At 37.4% G+C, this 16,133-nt stretch overlaps 1 protein-coding gene across 4 annotated transcripts in view; it reads left to right on the top strand.

The window, feature by feature from the left end:
• The first annotated feature begins 3,986 nt into the window (after nt 1-3,986).
• The window catches only part of RIMS2 (regulating synaptic membrane exocytosis 2), a 213,156-nt gene continuing 201,009 nt past the window's right edge, over nt 3,987-16,133 (top strand). For 3 of the 4 annotated variants that reach the window (XM_036436632.2, XM_036436631.2, XM_036436630.2), the window contains exon 1: nt 3,988-4,580. In XM_036436632.2, coding sequence (XP_036292525.1) covers nt 4,453-4,580 — 128 coding nt within the window. In that variant the 5' untranslated portion in view covers nt 3,988-4,452. Of the gene's footprint in view, nt 4,581-16,133 lie in introns of all 4 variants that reach the window. The other variant, XM_036436629.2, reaches the window with a different exon arrangement.

The following is a 16,133-nucleotide window of genomic DNA, read 5'->3' as shown; positions in this document are numbered from 1 at the left end:
TTTATAGTGGGCTTCTTTGGGTCTGGGCTAGTCTTCCTTCTGTGCCTGGATGTCCTATGCGGCCCACACTGAATTGAAGCGGCTATACACCATTGCTAATGGATACAGGTATCTTTATTGAATGCCCTTACCTCATCCATTTTGGAAATGTTGTCACCTGCCTTTTATTTCTTTGCTTATTTGTTATCCCTGAGATGAATGGGTCTGTGGTTTTGGCTCAGGAAAATATTATAATGCCAGACTTTCATTTGCAAAATATGTAATCATTCACCTGGACCATAATTCTTCTAAATCCAAGATTAAAAAAAAAAATATATATATATATTTTGATTTATTTCAGAGAGGAGGGGAGAGAGAGAGAAGGAGAAGGGAGGGAGAGGGAGAGGGAGAGGGAGAGGGAGAGGGAGAGGGAGAGGGAGAGGGAGAGGGAGAGAGAGAGAGAGAGAGAGAGAGAGAGAGAGAGAGAGAGAGAGAGAGAGAGAGAGAAAGAGAATCATTGATTGGCTGCCTCCTGAACACCCCATGCTAGGAATCGAGCCTGTAACCCGGCAGGTCATGTGCCCTTGACCAGAATCAAACCTGTGACCTTTCAGTCCAAAGGCTGACTCTCTAGCCAAACTGGCTAGGACTAAAACCAAGATTTTAATGAGTCAGATGCTACAGAGAGTGGAACAAGAACAATGCAATAGAAGAGTAGTGCAGTTATTTCAATTATGTAGGTAACGCTACAGATCTATATTTTAATAAGATGAAAAATTTCTTCAGCATTTTATGGTTTTTGTTATACATAGATTATACATATTATATAACCACATGGTTTCATTAATTGATCAGCTATGTTTACGTGTATGGAGAATTATAATAGAAAAGATTTGTTACTCTTAAAAATTCAAAATAAAGCTAGGCGTCTTTAAAACCATAAAATTTAAGTTTTCTCAAGAAAATGACATTTGGGTGGGGAAATGGGGAGAGATCAACCAAAGGACTTGTATGCATGCATATAAGCCTAACCAGTGCTCATGGCCAGCAGGAGGGTGGGGGCATACGAGGGGAGAGGTTTGGGATGGGAATGGGGGGATGAGGACAAATATATGATACCTTAATCAATAAAGAAATTAAAAAAAACACGAAACCTTTTAATTAAGCATTAAAAAGAAAGAAAGAGCCGAAACCGGTTTGGCTCAGTGGTAGAGCATCGGTCTGCGGACTGAAAGTTCCCAGGTTCGATTCTGGTCAAGAGCATGTACATTGGTTGGCACATCCCCAGTGGGGGCTGTGCAGGAGGCAGCTGGTCGATGTTTCTCTCTCATCGACGTTTCTAGCTCTCTCTCTCCCTTCCTCTCTGTAAAAAAATCAATAAAATATATTAGGGAGAAAGAAAGGAAGGAAGGAAGGAAGGAGGGAAGGAAGGAGGGAAGGAAGGAAGGAAGGAAGGAAGGAAGGAAGGAAGGAAGGAAGGAAGGAAGGAAGGAAGGAAGGAAGGAGGGAAGGAAGGAGGGAAGGGAGGGAGGAAGGAAGGAGGGAAGGGAGGGAGGAAGAAGGGGGCATTGGAGCCCTTAGGGATGAAGAGGGGCAGGTGAGAGCGGGAGAAGGCACTGAGGCGGGCTGAGGGTCCGCAGAGGAGGCTGGCCAGAGAGCCTGCTGTGCGGTGGGACCCAGAGAAGGGCCGTAGCTACGCCGTTTGCTCTTCCCAAGGAGTTACTTCAATGCTCATTCCAGGGAGGTTTCCCTTCGTAGACCGTTTTGGAAACTACTTCTGACCTTGCCTTCAGATCCCATGTTGAAGCACAAAAGAAATTTTCTCTTTAAAAACAAAGAATGTTTTGCCGTGTAATCCACCTCTGATTTAATAGACTTGCTTCCAAAGGGCTTTTGATTATTTATAGAAATTGAAGCTACCCAGGGAGGGGAGAGGGGGGACAGGGAGATGGGGGATGGCAACACACATATATTTATATGTTTTATCACAGGTAGTATGAGCTTTGAAATTAGGAATTTTAAACATGTGTGTTTGAATTTATAGAAATTGATGTTTCAGAAATGTGTGACATTTTGAGATGTTTGCTCTAACCGAAATATCCTTGATTGATCATTGGCAAGTGGTTTTTCAATTCATCTATAGAGACTGGTCTGTTCAAAAGTAGATGTGTGTATTTGTGTGTGTATGTGTGTGCCCATGTGTGTATGTATATAGAAGAGAGAAAGATAGGGAAGGAGCATTGGAAATGGAGTCCACCGTTGAAGGCCTTCATTCAAATATTTTACTGTGTATCTCCAGTTCCCTACAGCTTCAATATGATTTTACTTACATGTGAAATCTAATGAACAACATAAACAAACAAAATAGAAACAGACTCATAGATACAGCAAATAAACCAACAGCTGTCAGAGGAGAGTGAAAAAGATGAAGGGATTAAGCAAAAAGAAACCACAAAAAAAACTTGTAGACACAGACAACAGTATGGTGATTAACAGAGGGAAGTGGGCGGGGTGGGGGGGGGGGAGAGGAGGAGTTGGGAGGAAGATGAGTGGTGATGGAAGGAGATGACTCTGGGTGGTGAACACTCAGTATCACATGCGGATGATGTGTTATAGAATTGTACACATAAAACCTATATAATTTCATTAACCAATACATTCAATAAAAATTTAAAACAAATTTTAAAAAATTATAGCAACGTTACCACCCACTCATGTTTTCTGGATATTAAAAAATAGATTTAGAAGTACTTTGTAAATAAAAAAAATACTTTATGTGAGTATATATATTTCACAAAGATTAGTGTGCACCTATAAAAGTTATTGCTTAAAAAATAAGCAAAATAGGACCACTTTTAATTGAGGACAAACCCATAATTGGACAACTTGGTTTACAAAAAATTTAGTTGTTTAAAATTTTATGTTATAGAATATTTATTTGTGTGTCATTTAAAAATGTGTATTATCCCATGCTTCTTTTGTATTGTTTTTTTCCCCCTGACATGTTTATTCATGTCAAAGAAGAATTCACCAATTAAAAAAAAAAAACTCCTCAGTGTACTTACATGCCTATTTACAGATAGCGGTGTGTGTACAGAAGGGAGAGAGGGAGTTGGGGCTGAACGTTGAGGTAAGAGAGAAAGGTTTAAAAGGGATGCACCCGTGAAATAAATGAGATGGTTCAGGAGCAACTCAAGATCAAGAAACATTCATCCTTACTCGTGTGCTGATTTTTAAAATTTGGATTACACACTTCTAGAACATTTTCTTTTTAGTAGAAAGATGGATCCACCTGGATATAGAATAACCCAAGATTTTATCTAAACCAGAACTGCTCATTGAGAAGGGAGGGTCATCTGGGGTCTTCTTAGACTATTGGAGCCTCCAGCAAACACCCTTTTCTGAAGGAAGCTTTGGCCATCGTTACTGAAATAAGCGAATAATGGCATCCAGTCTGCCTGGCATTAGCTGTGTTTTTTTTTGAACTGTGGGAATGTTGATATTTATGTGTGCGGCTTAAGTGATTTTCAATTGATAGGGTTCTCTCTCCCACCTCCCCAAGAAAACTACATGAATAATCAGGTAGTCACTACATATAGCCTTTAAAAAAGGGACACTATTGACTTTTCTTAGAAAAAAAAAAATACATACATGGAGACATTTTTAAATTAAACGAGAAATGAAGACGACACCCACACGTTTCTTGAGAAGAAGTATGGCATTGTAAATGTTATAGAATATTTATCGTTGTGTCATGTACCGATCGTGGTACGTGTATGGGAGGGAAGAGAGGGAGTTAAAGCTCTCAGGACGATCATCTTTTTATTGCTTCACGACAGCAAAGGAGATGCCACTTATTTTCAGAACGCTCTTGCTCTCTGCAGCAGCCTGAACACTGAGGAGACCCACATGCTCTGGGGCCGGAGTTATTTCTCTTTCAGGAACGGAGGGGAGGGTCGGAGGATGCATAAATTTCTGTTCCTTCTACCTGGTGGTAGCACTTGAGACGCCACCTCGCCCCCATTTTTATTGCTTAGACCGTATTGCCGGCAGCCAGATGTGCTGAAAGTCCTGACGACAGCATTTCTTCGTTGCGTGATTTTAATAGGCTGAGAGAAATATGAGTAGAGTGCATGAAAGCAGCCCAGCTTCACACTTCGGCTGGGGAAGCCCAAAAAGCTCACTGCTGCTTAGCATTCTTGCGACAGTCAGGAGAAAGCCAAAAGCTGCTCCGGCACGGAATCTTCTCCGACTGAATTAGAAGAATAATAATGACTGTACAATTAGCGACCAGCCTCTGCTCATCTAAGCACAGCTTTCACAGAGCTCAGGAGAAATATGGAACTTGACTGGCATGTTTTTATTCGACAGCGTATGCAAATAGATGACTTTTAAAGACAGGTGGTAAGGAAAAATAAGAGAAGAGAGAGAGAGAGGAGAGAGGGAGAGAGGGAGAGAGAAAAGAGAACGAAAATGCAATTTGAGACATTGCGCCAGGTCTGCAATTCTGTTTTATCTCATTTTCATGGGGTTTTTTCATCCCCACCAAATATTTTGCAAAATGAGCTTTTTGGACAAACGCTGAATAATAATAATACACGGTGAGTAAAGCTAAACTCTTATTTTTCTTTTTAGTATTGGTATTTTCAGAATACTAACCTTATATGTCAGTAAAAACTGTTCCGTATTAAAATGTCAGCATCCTAAGGGTGTTGTCTTTTTATCTGAAATATGCAATGTTATGTAGTGCTCTTCCTTGATTTTTAAGAAAGAAAACAAGCTTACTTCAAAGCACAGAAGGCATCTTACATGTAACTAGGTTGACCTCTGAAGCATGCAGGCTGCTTCATGATTTCATTTTCTAAGAAATAAAAGGATTAACTTAAAATGCCTGACATCTTTCTCGTTGCGATCATGGCAGTTATTATATTGCACCTATGGGGATGGGGCTGTAGAATCATGCGTGATTTGCTGGGACATGTGAATTAGCAGTTATGCATGCTCTTTGTAAAACATGCGGAGGATGTTTTCTGGCTCTGAGATATTTCTCTTTGCAGGGATCAATAATCACTTTCAAACAGATCTGTTATGGAGCTGCTAGTAATGATTTGTATTAGATTGGCTAGTTTGGAAAGATGCTTTGTTATAAATTCTATTGCTTTTCAACCTGATCTCTGTGTGTGTGTGTGTGTGTGTGTGTGTGTGTGTGTGTGTGTATGTGTGTGTGGTGAAGGTTGTTAAATTCTGAACATATGTTTGAGATGGTTTCTCTAGCTTATGGCTAAAGAGCTAGCCTATTGAAGAATGCTTTTAAAACGCAGTTTTGTCATCCAGTTTCCCCCTCCTTTAAGTTGCTTGTCTTTTGAAAATTTCTAATGTTAAATGCCTAACATAGTGGGGAGAAAAAAAGAAAGCCCATTTTAACTAAATACGTGTGGGGAAAGACTGAGAAAGAAATGATAATGCGTTGAAACCTTCTGGAAATCGAGGGAAAACTAATAGTGCACAGAATATTGAGTGGTTTTGCAGATCTTTTCCTTTTAGGGTCTTTGAACAATGTGAGACAGCCTGTTTTAGAGATGAAGAAATACCTACTAGCAGTATATGTTTTGATTTTACAAATGTAAAGGAGGCTTTCTCAATGTCCAGGCATTTAAAATATTTACCGATGATAAATATATCTATGACCTTTCCATTGAATATGGAGCAGCATGTCTCCTTTTAATAAATTTCACATCTTTCCTCAGTACAGTTCTGTTCACTAATTCTGTTTTTTAATATTTTATTTTCAGACTCATGTAAAATATATAACAGCATGTGAAATGCTATGCTAGGTTATCTATAGTTTCAGATAGAAAGATAGTGGGTTTTCTTAGCAATATAATATTTAAGTGTATGATTTATGATAAATTAACCTGTATTGGTTTAAGTATGGCTTTCTTAAAAATTCCTTGACCCAAAGTTACTAGAGTTTTAGGATATGTACTCAATCCTTTATAAATATTTCCATATTTTATTTCTCTCTTATTTTTAATGCCAAGAATTTATATGTTTAAAAATATTAATATTAGGGCTGGGTATATATTTATTTTAGGAATTGTGCATAGTATGGAATTAATTTTAAAGTAAATGTTACTAGGTTTAAAATAAGAGAATATCTATTTTTGGGGGGAATTATGTGCACCCTATTCCTACACAGTTGCTTTAGCCACAAGTTTCTTTTAGCACAGTTGTCATGCTTATCTTTGCAATTCTCTCATTAGTAACAATCTGGAATTTTATGCTGCGGTTATTAAATATTAAATTGTGGAGTTTCTAAGGGTTTCTATAAGAACAGTCTTAACTTTTTTTTAAACCTAAATTATCTGAAACAATTAATAAATAATTTATTCTGGTTTTTTTTTGGGGGGGAACCACTTCCTAAGTTCTTCACTTCTTGGTCTTCTAAAAACATATGACTCTTCTTTCACATGTCGATCTATTGATCTTCATCATTAATCAAGTACTTGATTTACTTATATCGTAAGTCAAAACCAATTTAAAAATAGCTATTGTTTGAGAAGTATGAAGAATAAAAATAAATTTATAAGAACGTACAGTTGATAAAGCCTCCCTCCACATATTTTAATGTTTTGGCTCCTTTGTGTTCAGGTCAGACACAATGGTCTTTTTAAAATTATTATTCTGCTTAGATGAAAAAAAAACACACAGAAAAAAAACACCCAAAACCTAAGTATCAGCATTTCAAGTTAGCATAGAATCAGAAAGTAAGATTTAGACTTAAAACAAAACCATCCTTGAAGAAAAAAAAAAAGGAAGAATAATGACATAGTATGTCATCAGAAGATGTTTATCTTACAGCTTAAAATTTTTTCCAAATTAATGAGACTTTCAACTTCACGGACTGGACATGATGCTTTTGAGATCCGAAGCATCCATTTCATAAGTACGTATCACCTCTGGAAAGAACAGCCTGGTTATTGCTACATGAATAGTTCTCGTTGGTTGGGCTAGTCGAGATGGAATATTCAGTATTTGTATTTTGACATTCATTCCATCTTTAGACTGATAGAAAATAACATCAGGGGGCCGAAACCGGTTTGGCTCAGTGGTAGAGCCTCGGTCTGCGGACTGAAGGGCCCCAGGTTCGATTTCGGTCAGGGGCATGTACATTGGTTGCGGGCACATCCCCGGTGGGGGGTGTGCAGGAGGCAGCTGGTCGGTGTTTCTCTCTCACCGACATTTCTAGCTCTCTATCTCTCTCCCTTCCTCTCTGTAAAAAAATCAATAAAATATATTTAAAAAAAATAACATCAGGGGTATGGACAATTAGGTTATATTTTCTTCTCAATTGCTTTCTAGGAGAAATTATTAGCATAGTATGATGTATCCGTTGTAGACAACGTATTGTCAAAAGAGGACCCTTTCAAGCAGTTTTCTTGAGACTTTTTCTAGGTCCCCCATCTTATCCAGATTCCATCAGGTTGTCAGATGATGAGCGGTTTACTTCTATGACACAAGAGCAATAAAAGATTCAGATGGAAATCTCCCAAAATAATTGCTCCAAAAACGTTTCCAGATTCAACTTGAAAAGGAGCAAAGGTTTTAAAGACACCAATAATATTTTATGTATGGTAAATCACTAAACTGGAGATGAATACAGATTGTTAAAGCGTTTTACTACCTAATCAATAATTGAAATTTACTTGTGAGTGAAAATCATTAGAATATTTTAGGCAAACTTTTTGTTGGAAAACCATAGAGTACAACCCTTATGTTTCAAACTGAAAGTTTTTAACTTATTCTCTGATCACCGTGGATGTTGAGTACCATTTTAGGGCATAAAAGAGGTGGCAGGATATCCTATGTCCTTTTACAGTTAAAGTGAAACAACAGGAGGTCCAGCAAGAAAAAAAAATTCACACAGTGTCTGTGTCCTGTGGCAATCCACTTGGTAGGGTTTGATGAAATTCCAGTTTAACTTAAACTCCTGTTATCAAGTTTTCTTACTGTAAACTCATTTCCCCCAAAATAAATTAATCTGAATACAAAGATAATTGCTTTTATTGCCAGCAGAAAAGTCCTCAAGTATTAAATTCATTGTGAGATCTAAGTTTTGCAATCTTGTCTTTGGAAGGAAACATAAATATTGGGATGCTAGAGGTGTATTTCTTACACAGTTCACTGCATTGAGTAACCAATTGCTTTGGGCATTATTCAAAAGATGATGACTATCTTTTGTGATAAAATTTCTGGGAAAATGTGCTTAATACCTCCCAAGTTTTCTCATTTACTGATTTATAGTCATCTTTCTTGTACCATGAAGAAATATTTATTTTCTTCCTGATGTAATTATTTCTTTGTCGTGTGTGAGTGAATTTTCTGTGCTGGTTGGCCATACAGGGGCATAATAGAACTTGATTTATTCAGACTAGATATTATAGACAGTCTTTATCTCCTTTCCTACGTTTGTGCAGACTTTCATATTAAATGTAAGAGTAAAAAAAAAACTTAGTAGACTAAAGAATTTTTAATGGTAAGTTCACCATAAGTTCGGGTTTGCTGAGCTAGTCTTAGTTTATGCCTGCCATCTTCCACTCTTTATTATTAGTAACACTTTTCTCTCTTTCGAAAGTGTTTATTGGACAATAAATTAAGGAGCTGTTCTAATTATAAAAGGAAGTGGAAAGCTTGAAATCACCTAGTGTTAAATGGATTCTTTTCCACTGAAACATTTCCCCAGTTCTAAAACCTTCATTTCACTTAAACATAGAAATGTAAAAGTGTTACTTATTGAATTTTAAAAATAAATGTATAATTATTTAGTCCGATAGTGGGTTTTTGTTTTTTTTTGTCAGGAATACTTAATCATTGATACAGTGTTTACTACCGCTTTGGTTTATAATGAAGCCATCAGTATGTGTTCAGTATTTTTGGCTCAGACACCTGTTATTTATCATGACACATTATTGGCTACTTTGACATTGAAATAAGAGCATGCTTACTTTTCATAGCTCTGAGAATGCTGTACTCACAGTACGTATTGTTTGGAGTTGGTAGGAGGGTAACACAATCAATATATTATGATAGGAACATATTTCATAAACAGTCTGTATTCTGAAGTATAGAGCCACCCAGTAGACTGACACATACGCACAGATGCACACAACACGCATGTATTATGCACGTTTATAAATCTTGTTAAATGTATAATGCTTATAAATTTAAAAATTATATACTATCGACATAAAAGGTTGTCTTCATAAGTATCTATTTCTGACTAAAATGACTTAATTCATATATGTAAAAATTACTACTTTCGCTCAAATCTTTATTATGGACCTTAGCTATAGACACAATTATTATCCTAGATACTTAATCTGATACTGATAAATAATCTTTAAGTATTTTGCTTATTTAAAGAACTTTTTATAAAGTTATTGCTTTTGTTGATGACTGACAGGTAAATGTTAACTGTATTTTTTTTTATTATAAACTTTTATATGATCATTAAAGATCTTAGAAAACTCAAGGAAGACAATTACTGGTAAACTTCTTTCTGTTTAGTTCTGGCACTATTAACTGAATAGTAAAATGAATTGATTTCATATGTGCTATGACTGTCTTCATATCCATTTACAAATTACAAAGATTCATGTACACAGCAAAAGAATCCCTAGGACTGATTCCCGACTTGAGTTTGGCTTCTGAATTCGAGACATTTTAAGTATATCAGAAATGTATGTGAACACTTGCTTTGGACAAAATGAAAAAAGACATTGAACTTTAAAATTGTAGTATCTTCAGATTTAAAGGCTCTTTTCCTTCCTAGTGCTTAGTATTATTATTTAATATATTCTCATTGATTTCAGAAAGGAAGAGAAAAGAAGAGAGAGAAACATCAGTGATGACAGAGAATCATTGATGGGCTGCCTCCTGTGTGCCCCACATGGGATCAAACCTGCAACCCAGGCATTGCCCTGACCTGGAATTGAACTGTGACCTCCTGGTTCATAGTTCAACCACTGAGCCATGCCAGCTGGGCTTGCCTAGTGTTTTTTGTTTTTTTTTTTAATCTATATTTTGTTTTACCAGAGAATACTTTCTTCAGAAACTAACGCAGTATGTAAAGCAGGTAAAAGTAGAATGGCTCTGGTTTAGAAACTGAGACAGGGGACCCACATTAGACTCTAAGAAACACAATTTTTTTTAGTTGATTGCTTAAATCAAATTCAGGACTTCTTACTTAAACTCCTTTACATTTTCCATCTCACTGTGTGACCTTTCAAATGTCAGAGATAGAGGTGCTGGAAAATGACAAGAAGAGCTGCCATGTTCAATCAAGGATTGATATATGCCTGACTTCTACAAACACTGTGGTAGCTTTACCTTGTGTAGTGTCAGGACTCGTGTTCATGTCTTGCGTTGGCTGCGTGACATGGTAAAATCACCATACCATGAGCTTCGTTTTTTAAAAATTTATCTATTTTTTTTTTATAGTGGCTCTATTTTATTTATTTATTTATTTATTTATTTACTTACTTACTATATTTGTACATATCTTACCATTGCCCCCCCCCACTCTCATACATATCCTCCCTCCCCAGAGTTTTTCGTCCATTGGTTTTGCTTATATGCATGCATACAAGTCCTTCGTTTGATTTCTTATCTCCCCTCTATCTCCCGCCCCGCCCCGCTGTAATTTGACCGTCTGTTTGTTGCTTTACTGTCTCTGTATCTATCTTTTTGTTCATCTGTTTATAATGTTCTTTATTATCCCATAAATGAGTGAGGTCATGTGTTGTTTCTCTTTCATTGACTGGCTTATTTCACTCAGCATAATGTTCTCCCAATTTCATCCAGGTTGCTGCAAATGATGATAATTCCTTCTTTTTTATGGCAGGACAGTATTCCATTGTGTAGATGTACCAATAGTTTTTTGATCCAATCATCTGCTGACGGGCACTGTTTCCAAATCCTAGCTATTGTAAATTGTGCTGCTATGAACATAGGGGTGCATATATCCTTTCTGATTGGTGTTTCTAGTTTCTTGGGATATATTCCTAGGAGTGGGATTACTGGGTCAAATGGGAGTTCCATTTTCAGTTTTTTGAGGAAGCTCCATACTGTTCTCCACAGTGGTTGCACCAGTCTACCATGAGCTTCTTGAGTTAGGGATTATATGTTCATTAACCTCTAAGTTTCCACACTTAGCCCTCTTGCTTCTTTCCAGTCAATACCAGCTTCCCTCAGCCTCTAAACCCCAAAAAATTTTTTTCCTACTATAAATGCACTCTGTTCTAGAACTTTATATAATTGAAATCATAAAGAACATATTCTTTCATAAAAGACTTAGCATAATTTTAAACATTCACCCATGTCATTGCATGTACGAATAGCTTTTTCATTTGTATTTGTTCATGAGTAGTAGTCCATGTACAAATATACCGCACTCTCACTTTTTGTGTGTATGGTGTGAAGATAGAGGTTCAAGATTCAGATTTTTCTCGATTTTCAGTGTTCCATTTATCGAATAGGATTAAAGACTTTTTGTGCCTTATTAGATTGTTTTGTCACCTTTATAGACAAATAATGGTATGTATGAGTGAGGTTCGCTTTCTGGGATATCTATTCTGTAAAGAAGATTCATTACTTTATAAAACTCTAAATATGAGTGCATCACATATTCGTTTTCTATTACCACAAGTATAGGGGATTAAAACAATACCTGTTTATTATCTTGCATTTCTGTAGATCAGAAGTTCAGATGGGTGTCACCTGAGCTCTCTGCTTAGGGCCTCCAAGGCTGAATCAAGATGCCAGCTAATCTAGGCTCTTCTCTGGAAGACCATGGCAAGAACCCACTTCCAGCTCCATTAAGATTGTTGGCAAAACCCAGTCCTCCGGGTTGTGGGCTGAGGTCCCTGCTTCCTTGTGACTCTCAACTTCTAGAGGCCTCTTGCATTTTTTAGCTCATAATTTTGCTCATTTATTAACTTATTTTAAAAAACATATTTTTACTAACTTCAGAGAGAAAGGGAGAGGAGGAGAGAAATGGAGACATCAATGACGAGAAAGAATCATTGATTGGCTGCTATCTGTACGCCCCCTACCGGAGGCCACGCCTGCAACCGGGCATGTGCCCTTGACCGGAATTGAACCCGGGACCTTTCAGTCCGCAGGCTGACGCTCTATCCACTGAGCCAAACCAGCTAGGGACCATTTTATTTATTTTTTAATAGTAAATCCTTTTAAAATTGAGATATATTGACATATAGTTGTAGGACTACAAGATAATGATTTGATATTTTGCCTACATTGCAAAATGATTACCAAAATTCGTTTAGTTAACATGCATCACTACAGCTATTTATTACTTTTTTTTATTTTGTGATGATAACTTTGAAGATTTACTCTTGCAGCAACTTTCCAATATATAACACAATTTTATTGTTAAATATAGTCATACTCTACACTGCATCCCAGGACTTATTTCTCTTCTAACTGGAAGTGGTAGTTTTTGAACACCTTTACCTTTACCAGTTTCACCCCCACCCCACCTGCCTCTGTCACCCATCTATTTCTTCTCATATTTATGAATGTGTGTAGTAGTCTTTCTCTGTTTGACTTACTTAACTTAGCATAATGCCTTCACGGTACATCCATGGTGTTACAAATGGCAGAATTTTTTCTTGTTTATGGTTGAATAATATTTAAATATTTAAATATATATACATGCTTTATAATCATCTATCTAATAGTAAATCATATTTCCTTAATGCGTTATCCATTCACAGTTACTTAGCTTGCTTTCACATCTTGGCTATTGTAAATATACTACAATGAACATGGGAGGTATAGAGATCTTTTAGAGCTAGTGTTTTTGTTTTCTTTAAAATTTTGTTTATAATAATCTAATAAGCACCCATGTACCTACCATCCCAAACAAGAGCTGGAGCCTTAGCAGTAAATTACATCTAACCATTTGGTTATCTTATTCCATATTCCCAACTCCTCCAGTTTATGCCAGTTATAATGAGTTCCACATTCCTTTACTTTCTTTATATATTTCTTAAAAAAAAAAAAAAAGTATACTGTTCTGTTTATTTCCAGTTAAATTTAGTTTACTTATTTTGACTGCTGTATGATATTCCAAAATGTGACTAGATCATAGTTTTTAATCCACTCTCCATCTATGGGTCTTTGGATTGTCTCTAAATTTTTGCTATTGTGAAAATGCTGCTCTAAACATATTTCTTGTTGTAGATATGTAAGAGTTTCTCTTGGATATACTCCATTCATACGTTCGATTTTAAGAGATAACATCAACATGTTTTCCAACAAATTGGAAAGTTCAGTGAATTCATAAGGGGGAATGAAATGATTTAAGGGCCAAACATTAATTTTAAAAGTTGGGCAATTTTAACCATAGCTGCCACTGGGAGGTGCACTTGTTAATCCGGCAGCAGTCAGAGAATAAGTGTATTAAATGAATACACTCAGAACAGAAGTTTTTCTACCCACCCTTCTCTCCTCCTCCTCCTCCTCCTCCTCCTCCTCCTCCTCCTCCTCCTCCTCCTCCTCCTCCTCCTTCTCCTCTTTCCCTCCTCTGATCTCTCCGTTTCTTCAAAGACATAAAACTTCTCAACATCCTTGAAGGAAGACCTTTGATAGAGGCAGGAGTAGCAGCGATAGAACAGGCCTTAAAGAAAGCAGCATCTAGCCCAAACCGGTTTGGCTCCGTGGATAGAGAGTCGGCCTGCGGACTGAAGGGTTCCGGGTTCGATTCCCGTCAAGGGCACGTACCTTGGTTACGGGCACATACCCAGTTTGGGGGCGTGCAAGAGGCAGGTAAACAATGGCTCTCTCGTCGATGTTTCTAACTCTCTATTTCTCTCCCTACCTCTCTGTAAAAAACAAACAAACACACACACAAATATATATTTTTTAAAAAAGAATGCAGCATCTAGGCATGCAGAAGGCAGCCAATCAATGATCCTTTCTCATCATTGATGTTTCAATCTCTATTTCTCTCCCTTCCTCTCTGAAATGAAAAAAAAAGTATATATTAAAAAATATATATATGGTCTAGTGTTTTTGTGAATAAAATCTCTAGATTGTTGAGGGAAAACCGTATTGTCTGTAATGATATTAAATTTGGGTATCTGGGCTCATCTAGGTCCTCCAAACTGTCACTTGGGAATTTAGTTATTATCAATGAATTAGGTACCAAAACTCCCCTCCCCTTACACACTTCTATCAGGGAAAGAATTTCATCTTCATTTTTTTTAATCTCTGAAAACAATTAATACAAAATTTCTAAACCTTGTTTCCACATCTGAAATTGCTGCCTTTTTTTTTTTATTAGCTCTGAAGAACAAACTTCTTACTTTTTCCTCTCTCATCCATGACGTTACTTTATGAATTATCGCTTTCATTTCGATGTTTTCTGTTGAACACCGAGAGAACTAGACCTGACAATTTTCTCTCTTGGTGTGAGTCTCCATTATGAGCAACAAGATGCTAGCACGTGAGTCGGAGGAAGATTTTCGGTCCTCACAGCCTGCTGGTGTCTGTCTCAGTGCCGCTAGCTGCAGAAGTGAGGGGAGCCTGGTTAACCCCATCAGCCAGGCATCTTCCTCCATCAAACCTTACAGCTGGCTCAGAACTCTCAGCGCCTGTTTAAAATTCTCAGCCTGCTTTCACCAAATTTGTTTCAATCCTATTCGTGGTTACACTTGATTATACATCTGTAAGACATTTGAGGCTTGGCATTAGGAAATAGCTTTATGTCTTATCCTTAACTGATACTAACATTACTTCTAGTGCAGCTATAATTGAAATAAAAAATAAATAAAAACAAGGCCCCAACATGATTGAGATTAGGATATTTAGAGAAATAGAGCTTAGCTTCATTTTAGGTGGGTTCATAAAATTTGGCCCATAAAGCAATATCTTAATGACTTTCATTATATTTTCAGTGATTTTTGAGCCTTGCGCACTGTAGACAAAACTTAGCTATAGCTTTTAAATTTTAATCTGGAGCCTTGACCCTTGTGTAGGGATTAAATTTTGTTAAATCTTTCCCTCTCCCCCTGTGGTTGATCTCTCCATTCCCCGCCCTCTGCCTTCCCTCTGAAGTTTGACAGTCTGATGCTTCTCTGTCTCTGGATCTATTTTTGTTCATCAGTTTATGTTGTTCATTATATTCCACAAATGAGTGAGATCATGTGATATTGACCTTTAAATCCTTTTTTAAAAAATATATATTTTTTTTCATTATTGATTTCAGAGAGAGGCAAAGAGAGAGAGAGAAACATCAGTGATGTTAGAGAATGATTGATTGGCTGCCTCATGCATGCCCCCTACTAGAGATTGAGCTTGCAACCTGAGTATGTGCCCTGACCGGGAATCCAACCCTGATCTCCTGGTTCATAGGTTGACACTCAACCATTGTACCACACCGGCCGGGCTAAATCCTTTTCTAATACACTGAGTATATATAATTTTCTGCGACAAGTTAAAAAGCACCCGTTTTAAACAAAGGCAGCTATCAAGTACTTCTAATTTATATTTCAGCTAATTTTGTTAAGTTCCTACAATTTGCCAAGTGCTTTGTAGGCACTGAGGGGGAGCTGGTGGAAGAGAATCTCAGGATGTCCATCTTTGGAGAACTCACACTGTCACGTGTCAAACTTTCTACCAGGAACATCTGGGTTCCAAGGAACCATTCTTAAACGGGGCCTTTGGTCTCCCCCTGATTCTGCCTCAGTAGAGAAGTTGCTTGCAGGTGACTGACTCACTTTCTAAGTTTGAGGACTGGAAGTCAGAACCTTCATATTTAACTAATATTAGTCTTGAAGTCTCCTTGCTTCTGGCTACCTTGCTCTTGAAAATCCCATTTCACTGGGACGTACACTAAGAGTTAGAAAAAGGAAAAGAAAGCTTGGTGCACGTTGCTTGGACCAGAGCCTGCCCGGAGTTAAGCCTGTAAGGGGATGAGTGAGGCATGACAGGGAGGAGCTGGTCAAGGATGTGGCCTCAGGTTACATCCAGTTGTGGTGGTGTGAAACTGGAGCACGACTATTTCCCCCATGTTGTTCCTCCCTTCTCTGTTCTCCTATCTCCGTCCCTCAGGGTTAGCATCTACTCCT

The sequence above is a fragment of the Pipistrellus kuhlii genome, unplaced genomic scaffold (genome assembly GCF_014108245.1).
Source record: "Pipistrellus kuhlii isolate mPipKuh1 unplaced genomic scaffold, mPipKuh1.p scaffold_m20_p_14, whole genome shotgun sequence".
Lineage (NCBI taxonomy): Eukaryota > Metazoa > Chordata > Mammalia > Chiroptera > Vespertilionidae > Pipistrellus > Pipistrellus kuhlii.
The sequence above is the reverse complement of the archived record's forward strand: the minus strand, read 5'-3'. Positions and strand labels throughout refer to the sequence as shown.